The sequence below is a fragment of the Haliotis asinina genome, chromosome 1 (assembly GCF_037392515.1).
Source record: "Haliotis asinina isolate JCU_RB_2024 chromosome 1, JCU_Hal_asi_v2, whole genome shotgun sequence".
NCBI classification, from domain to species: domain Eukaryota; kingdom Metazoa; phylum Mollusca; class Gastropoda; order Lepetellida; family Haliotidae; genus Haliotis; species Haliotis asinina.
In genome coordinates, this window is record NC_090280.1 from 99,332,822 (window position 1) to 99,342,130 (window position 9,309).

At 42.5% G+C, this 9,309-nt stretch overlaps 1 protein-coding gene across 1 annotated transcript; it reads left to right on the plus strand.

The window, feature by feature from the left end:
* Positions 1-3,964: 3,964 nt before the first annotated feature.
* LOC137277479 (cysteine sulfinic acid decarboxylase-like) lies at positions 3,965-9,096 on the plus strand. The gene is made up of 4 exons (XM_067809219.1): positions 3,965-4,004; positions 5,536-6,338; positions 6,813-7,223; positions 8,722-9,096. The coding sequence occupies exons 1-4, from the start codon at positions 3,965-3,967 to the stop codon at positions 9,094-9,096; spliced, it is 1,629 nt and encodes a 542-aa protein (XP_067665320.1).
* The last annotated feature ends 213 nt before the right edge of the window (positions 9,097-9,309 follow it).

Consider the following 9,309-nt stretch of genomic DNA (forward strand, 5'->3'; position numbering starts at 1 on the left):
TATAAAATATTAAAGCATATCATGTGGATCATATGTCACTTCCTGTAATGGGGAATGCTTCCTTCATTTACTGTAGGGCCCGGGTTCGATTCCCCACATGGGTACAAAGTGTGAAGCCCATTCTCTGATATAGCTGGAATATTGCTAAAAGCGGCGTAAAACCAAACTCACTCACTCACTCATTTACTGTAAAAAGCGAATGACTAAAGGTTGATAACATTCGCCATAGAATAAAACACTGATCAACAAACTACCTAAGTACACTCTGTGAACTTTCATTGTCCTCTGTAGAGTACCATTGAAGATAGGAACTATGGTGAGGAAGATCGAACTTTCCATTCGTCTTAGTTGCTGGTATAGGTATAATATGCAACGACAGGCTACAGGCATAGACAAAGTTCTGGTGTTTGAAGTGTATTTGAGGGCTAGAAATGGCAACACACACACACACACACACACACACACACACACACACACACACACACACACGGAATCAAGAACCCGTTTTTGACACACGAGCGAATCCCGGCAATGCAGCCGACTTCATGTACCTTCGAAATAGTTCGGAGAAAAAGAGTTTCCCTCCATGTCCTTTGGTCTACAGTCAAAACTGCTAGAGTTCGGGAATCACCAGCACCTGAGCTATCAGAACTACCAACATTTTATGCAGTTTTCGAAAAATAATTCACCTAATAAGATTGCTCTGGACTTTGGAATGTTTTGAAGAGGGTTTTGGCCCAGATGTAGCACTCAATATGGCGGAGATTTAGGCGGAGATTTACTTCGTGGATTGAGGTCATTTTTGGAGCTCTGGAGCTGATAGTTCGGGCTCAGCACATTTTAGGAGCAAATTACTCCGATAAAATGTTGAAAACAATGGCTAAAATATTGAATATTGTAGCCAAACGGCCACAGTGTCCTGCACTGGCAACTGAAGTAAATCTGATTCCCTACCTGCATCGGAAATTTGGAAGTGACTAGACATATGGAGTTTCGGAGATTATTGCTTTGGAAATCGAACTTTTAAAATTGATTTTCAGTTATCTGCCCTTTGTAACTGAGCCTAGGGATGTTTGAGGTCGTCAACTTCACTGTGGAAATCTTGGTGATTTTTTTAACCACGAGGCTACCCCACCACTTTTATAGGGTGGAAGTGTAGGTGAAAATGACAACTCTTCATTTGGAGTAACAATTCGAATGCTGTATCATGTTCTACATCTCCCATTGGTTAAAATGGTGAAACGTAACTTGCAGGTATCCGCTAGGCTACCCCAACGCCCCCACATAAACGATTTAAGTATCGGTTGTAACAAATATGTAACTAACGGATCAGAAACATAAACGATTCTGCTGTAATTAATTCAGTGTAGAGTATTTTACCAACTTAATCGAATGAACCAAGCTGCCTTTCCATTCGATGAGCATCACCGATCCGGTTAGGTCACACCAGTACATTTTAGTCCACTTCACTATAACTTCCGTTTGGTTTGGTGTGACACGAAGTGAGGGGTATAAAATTCCACTATGAAATTTCCACGTATCTAGGGTGGTGAGATAGCCTAGTAGTTAAAGAGTTCGCTCGTCACGCTGAAGACACACAGTGTGTTAAGCACATTCCTGGCCCTGGAATATTGTTAAGAGCGGCTTAAAACTAAACTGACTGACTCACACTCTCCAAATTTCAGACAGTTACATACTGGCTGACATAACGCTGCCAATGAAACGGGATAAGCGGATATCGATTACTGACGATTCAACGCGAATTGAATATGGCGCATGGATGGGCATGACATATTGTTATACCACGCTCAGGTTTCAGGCACAAATGCCGCCGGGATGCACTAAGTTGTGTTTAATGGACAACTCGCTGGTACTGTTTTGCATATTTGTGACACAGTTTGGGCGTTCCGCGATTGTGTGCGTGATCTGACTTTAAGAATATTGTTGCATTCAACATTTGGACATGGTGAACACTGTCACATCCTTTGTAAGTCTTTTCATACACTCGGTCTTGCTAGAATAACTTGTTAGAATTTTGATTGTAACAAATCAATCGCACTGAAATCTAGGGAAATCTAGACTTTCTTCATTTAGAATTGCAAGGAAAGCGAGGCTGTAATGCGGTTCAGGGACCGTGAGACAGATAAAGATCTTGTCATATTTTCTGCGCGAGGCAATCGGTTGCTAACTTTCGGCTTTTGGGTAAACTGGTGCCGATTTGAAACACCTCGTCGTCAACACATGTGTCAGGCACATGTAGTGAACAGCTTCATCTATGTAACATTTATAGAAACCCTCACTACCAATGATATGTTACCATCAACAATACGGCAAGACTGTAACATTATTTAAGAAAAGTACAGTTCGCTCTAACCCACGTATAGTAGAATGAAGTACACTTTTGTCCTGGACTTCTATAGGTACACTAGAAGAGATGACATCATCTGATCTAAGGCTATGGTCATTTTTCATCCTTTTAAGGTCACTAAGGGCTCATCTTCAGTTATTTTTGCATTTGAAATATATGTTAAACTTTTACATTTAATTTCTTTGATTTGCATATTGTTTCCCTTTTTCGTTTATGAATTGTTAATCCTCTGATTGTCAATATTGACATTACCAGTGGCAACTGGTCATTTATGGCATAGTTTCTTTGTGTCTCAGTTCAATGTTTCTAATGAAAATGGATGTGATACTAAATTAATAACGTGTGAGGCCCATTTTCTGGTGTCCCCCGCCGTGATATCGCTGGAATATTGCTAAAAGCGGCGTAAAACCAAACTCACTCACTCACTCACTCACTAAGTTAATAAATTTCCAAAAGAATTTTGTTTTAAATAAAGACAGTGTAATTGAAACTAAGGATTAAGCTGATGATATAATAATATCAGAATCATTTATATTTTGAAGTAGATAATGTGAGAGCTGAAAAAAGCGAGAAAAACATTGTGCTTGAGGTTTGCTGTAAAATGATTTACATTACATGTGTTTAAACGAAGGCAAGCGATTCAAGCTACCAAAATAACCTCACAACAACCACTAACGAATTATTTATATTGGGGAAATATATCTTCATGCTGTCCGTCACTGGGTTGTCTGAGCCAGACTGGTTCATTAACAGACTAAAAGCTGAACATCGCTGATATTTCTCTCGCGAAGAAGGTCCACAACCACCATATTGGACTCATCAGTTCCGCGGAATATATGTTCTTATTGTTCATCTTTTCCATACAGGCCAGACAAACGGCATAGATATGCAGGCAGACCAGACATAACGGCATATAAATACAGACAAGACATAACTGCATATAAATATACAGGCCAGACATAACGTAAAAATATATATATCCGGGATTTGAACCCGCACTCTCAGAGTCAGTCACCTAATCGCCAGCACACAAAGTCAGCCGTCTGGCCCGCTCAGCCACCGCCACACGTGTGCGTGCGTGCGTGTGTGTGTGTGTTTTGTGGAAGTCGCGGTGGCTGAGCGTGTGTGTGTGTATGTGTATGTGTGTGCGTGCGTGCGTACGTGCGTGCGTGCGTGCGTGCGTGCGTGCGTGTGTGTGTGTATACGGGCCAGACATCACGGCATATATATACAGGTCAGACATAACAGCGTAGATATTTTCATCCTAAACTCTAGTTATATATGGCTAAATCCATCCCATCGACGGACACCTCAATCACCCATGAGTATTGCCATTCAATACTTGTATCATCTATCACGTGCAAACGAGCGTAACTCACTCATATATTAATTTTATATATTCTTTGAATTTACTGACATAATTATTTGCATATCTTAAATTTCAGACAACGCAACTCTTGCGTCAGGCGAGATGAAATAGACCAAACCGTTCTGAACATACGCGTGGCTTTGAGCTTGTTCTGAAGGAACGAAACACGTCCCTCAGTGCATCTGCTATACAGGAGTACGTTGTGGCGTTGACATTGGATTTCAAAGATGGAGACAGCGACTGTCAACTCAGATCAACCAAACGGCGGTGAGATTTCATTTTTCGTTTTGTTCAATATTTATGACCACGTGACCAAGAGGACAATTTAATAGAAAGTTTTTAGCACAGAACAAAATTTATATTCGCTTTGGAAAGAATGTCTTGAAGGATAGGGAAGCAATAGGCGTATTCGTGAACATCAGTAGAACTTTAAAACATACTTCACTAGTGTGCGTGCATCCGTGTGAATACGTGCCTAAATAAGATGGCCAGAACTCTACCAACTGTATCTCTTAAACTTTCCACATAAATAAAATATGATGATATTTCTGATCATCCTAGCAATGAGCTAAGCAAATTTAAATTATAGACTATTTACAGCTATGTCACGCTGAGTTAGGTATTTAACTACCTGGCCGAAAGGTCATTTGTCAGAATTAATTCAAGAGTTAACTCACTTGCTGTCGGGTGTGCCTGGCCGTTCATGATTAGTGTCATGATATATTTGTGGGCGGTGCTGTGCGTGGGACACCCGTGACAGCATTTAAACCCACACTGATCCAGAACAATTTCCCGTCACTGGTTGCTGCTTTTGCTATTGTTTTTCCCCCGCGAGTAACCGGAGCTTGTTTGTTACCTGGATTTACTACTAGCAAGTGCCCCCCTCCCTAAAAGTTGACAACAACATTTTGATCGTTTGTTAAACAACTTCTTGAGTGAGGTGTCCAAGACTATAGAACAAATCATCAGAGTTGGTCTGTCGATTTTACGTGCCTGAGCAAAATTTGGTTATGTTGCAATTCTTAGTTCGTGTGTTCGTGAGCAATTCGTCGGTCTGAAATGGAATCGACAGACAGCAGAAAGGTCTTCCAAATCTAAATATTTTAAACTACTCTAAGCCACTTGTGACGTCACACGTATTTTGATCAGTCCACACATGGCGTCATATACAAAAAGTGGTAAAATGAAAGAAGCCCTTTAACACGATATGACGTGTGCAACAATGTTGTCCTCTGTCTCGAACTCGGGGCAAAATTGTTATCATTTATCAGGCTATTACAGTATTATATAAATGGCACAAACCTGGCATTAACCTAGTACGTATATTATGTGGCAGAGTATTACGTGCGTCATTTGTACATGTCCCGACTGTAGATCCTTGTATCAAAGTTTCACTGGACGACGATGTTCTCATATATAAGTGGCCCACATGAAACATTTGCAAGCATTTCAGCTGTGTTCAGGTTTGGCTCTGAGGCGTTAACAGACTGCTTACTTTTATCTTATGTGTGCAGTTAGTAGTAACATTGACTATTGTGCCTTGATAAATATCAAAATATCTCATGTGATTAGTCATGTTACTTACAAGACTTACAAGCTTTTTCTAAAGTGGCGGATTCAAACCTAGAAGTGCTCATGATTTAAAGACTACTTATTGCCACTGATGAAGTTACCTTGTTTCTCGTTTGGTCTAGTGACCATACTTTCTGTATAACCTGAAAAAGAAAAGTAAGTGGACATCATATACTGTAAATCGGTAGTTCTATGTCTCTGTGTGAAGATACACTGTATGTTTAAGGTTCAGGCAAGACATTGTACAGCGAGGTCAGTGGTAACTGTTGCGACGTGTCGAAAAGGTCGGACGACAGTGTTATCTTGGACAGGACTGGCCGTTTACACCTTGGAATGTTATCCAACAACACAACATTCCAAACCAAGTCTGCAGGGCATGAGGATTTCCTGCGTGACATCTTCAAGGTCATCATGGAGGACATTGTCCAAAAGACCGGAGATCGAGAAGGCAAGGTCAATGAATGGATGGCACCTGAAGAGTTGTCTGTCAAGATGGACCTGGAGCCTCAGCCGATGAGCGAGAGCCACGAACAGCTAATGGACAGGGTCAAGGATGTCATCAAATACAGTGTTAGAACCGGTCATCCTCATTTCGTCAACCAGTTGTTTTCCAGTCTGGACCCTTATGGTCTTGCTGGTCAGCTCGTGACGGACGCTCTCAATTGCAGTGAGTACACCTACGAAGTTGCTCCCGTCTTTACCGTCATGGAACTGGCGGTGTTGGCGAAGATGAGACAACTGATTGGTTACGAGGGTGGAGACGGTATCTTTGCTCCCGGTGGATCTATTGCCAACATCATGGCGTTGAGCTGCGCCCGACAGATGGCTTTCCCCGAGACAAAGAAGCGGGGTTTGTTTGATATGCCACAGTTGGTGCTGTATGCGTCCGAACTGGCTCATTTCTCCATCACTAAAGCAGGGTGTCTTCTCGGATTCGGACATGATAACGTGAGACTGGTCAAAACTGACCCTCAAGGCCGGATGATTACCGCGGACCTTGAAGCCCAGATTGAGGAGACGAAACATCAGGTACGGCTTCGTACTGCTCTGTCCAAACACCAATACCAAACACACTGAAATACCATGGTTATACATTTTACTGTTTCGTGTTTCAGTGAGTAACCAGCTAGGCATTTCAAATTAACTTGAGAACCATCACATTCTATGACCATTTTCAGATCAAGACTTAGCTCCCTTATAATCTAAAGAAAAAGGACACCAGACGATTCTCCAACTCCCAGGATTAGAATATAGTAGGAAAGGCCCAAATGGTTGTAATAACTGCATCCGGTAAATATTTAAATGCTAGTTTGTTAAACAACGTTTTGGGTTTTTTATTTTTGGACAAAACATTCTGCAGAAACCACACAGAGTTGGTATTCTGCTTTGATTATGATCAGCGTTTCTTTGAGTATTTTATGTTTATTAGTTTTCGGGTTAGATTGCAATTCATCAGTCCGTTTTGGGGTCAAACAGACTATACTGGAATCTAAATTCTTCCAGGGTGGACGTCCGTTCTTAGTCGTGGCCACAGCAGGAACAACAGTGTTTGGCGCCTTCGACCCAATCAACGACATCGCCGACTTGTGTGTCGCTAATGGTTTGTGGCTTCACGTGGACGGTGCTTGGGGAGGCGGCGTCCTCATGTCCCGACGTCATCGTGGGTTGATGGAAGGAGTGGATCGCGCGGACTCGGTCACATGGAACCCTCATAAGCTTCTAGGTGCTCCACAGCAATGTTCAGCATTCCTCACAAAACACGAGGGCGTGCTGCAGGAGGCTCACAGCGCCCACGCGCCCTACCTTTACCAACCCGATAAGTGCTACGACGTCAGTTACGACATGGGTCACAAGACGTTCCAGTGTGGCCGTAAGGTCGATGTCTTCAAGTTTTGGCTCATGTGGAAAGCTAAGGTAGGCAGCAGCATCTTCATTGTTCAGGAAGAGACACATGTGTGTCTGTGGTTTGCAAGGGACAGATTTGTATGTAGTTTGGAAGGGACAGATTTGTTTGAGGTTTGGAAGTGACATAGTGACATATAGGACTGCTTACGATGACCTACATTATCGTTTTGTCGCTGCTGATGTTTCCACCCATCCAACCTTGTGTAAATTGAACCGACTGATGTGTAATGCTACTCCTCTGGTTTTGAGAAACCTAGCCATGTTTATCTACTCTGCCAACGATGGTCGTCTCTGTAGTTTGAAGGTTGCTTTTGTATAACTTTGTACCATGGGCCGATGGCCTACCTTCTCTTGAATAAAGAGAATTGAGGATATTTGTACGTGGTTTGGAAACGACAGGTTTGTGCGTGGTTAGGACGGGACAAATTTGTGTGTGGTTTTGAAGGGACAAATTTTTGTAAGGTTTTAACGGACAGATTTGTATGTGATTGGTTTCAAGGGGCAGATTTGTGTGTGGATTTTAAGGGAAAGTATGTGTGTGGTTAGGAAGGGACAGATTTGTGTTTGGGGGGATGGGATAGGTCTTTGTCTGGTTTGGAAGGAACAGATTTGTGCTTGGTTAGGTAGGGACAGATATGTGTGTGGTGTGGAAGGGATAGATTTGTGTGTGGTTTTGATGGGACAGATTTGTATATGGTTTTTAAGGGGCACGTTTGTTTGCTATGGAACCTTCGGGCCTGGAGACGGATTTGTTGGTCAGACGAAAGCAGGTCCCTTCATGTTACGGAGGTCGTCTGGGAGCCTGGAGGAGCATTACCTCTGCCTATTTGTCGCGTAACTATATATCCTATTCTTCCCTTTGGCGGAGGTTAAGTTGTGGAGCTCCCTTTGACTGCAAGGAGCTATGAACCACATCGAGCGCATCTTGGTCGTGGTTTACAGGCAGGATGTTAGTGAAGTAGAGGCATCTCTGACTGTGATGCCACTGATGACAAACTCAAAGGTCATTCAGAATAGCGTTTGTGCCGTGCACTCACACACCCCTGGGTGCCAGCCTACAGCAATCACGTATTTAATGGTGTTAGTTTGTCAACCAAACAACTTTTTCTGTGATGCATGACAGTTTCTATTAGAGAAAAGGTGTTGTTCATCTTGCCTCGTAATATTTATTCACTACGTTTCTAAACTGATATATTTAGCAATTTATGAGGACAGTTTCTAGACTGTAGTAGCAGGTGAAGTGATGATGTTTGTTTTATAGTCCCGCTTTAGTGGATTGCACTTCCATATCGTGTGCGTGTGTGTGAGTCTGTGGTTTTGACAATGTTTCCTTTCATTTAAATTCAACAAATACTGATTCAGTCGTTTCAGTGTAAGTGCTAACATGTTGTTGAAGGAGCACACAAAAGGTTGCATTTACCTTAAACTATATACGACTACACCACGTTTAAGTGCATATATGACTATCAAAGTTTATCAAACTAATTCATGAATGTATTGTTGCCAGGGCACACGAGGTTTGGAGAAACACGTCAACACATTGTTCGACAACACGAAGTATTTTGTAGAACGACTTATAGTGCGAGAAGGCTTCAAACTGGTTGTCTCAGAACCACAACTGACCAATGTCTGCTTCTGGTACATCCCGCCGTCACTGAGGAAAGTCCCGGAAGGTCCAGAATTCCGTGCTCGACTCCACAAGGTGGCGCCCCTAATCAAGGAGCGCATGCTCCGCACTGGGTCCATGATGATCACCTACCAACCACAAAAGGAGCATGTGAACTTCTTCCGGTTGGTGCTTCAGAATTCAGGGACAACATTTGAGGACATGGACTATTTTCTCGACGAGATTGAAAAGCTTGGCCATGACATAATTATGTGAACTGAAAGTATAAGATCTGCAAGTGACACGAGACGCTTCTTTCGGTATTAAGCTGGTTCCCTGCTCCTGCGCGCGCCAACACGCGATTTGTGAGACCGGACCCAGCTTTCTTCCGTTACCAGTTTTCCGATTCTTCACATCTACTCAGTAAGAAAACTTTAGCAACTCCCAATGAAACTGTTCCCTAAACAGGCGGAAATGAGGATAAGAATC

Bases quoted from the DNA above. Each gene is read 5' to 3' on its own strand.
- LOC137277479 (XM_067809219.1), top strand. From the start codon at position 3,965: ATGGAGACAGCGACTGTCAACTCAGATCAACCAAACGGCG. The intron at 4,005-5,535 runs GTGAGATTTCAT...TGTATGTTTAAG, and splicing joins CTCAGATCAACCAAACGGCG to GTTCAGGCAAGACATTGTAC. The intron at 7,224-8,721 runs GTAGGCAGCAGC...TATTGTTGCCAG, and splicing joins GGCTCATGTGGAAAGCTAAG to GGCACACGAGGTTTGGAGAA.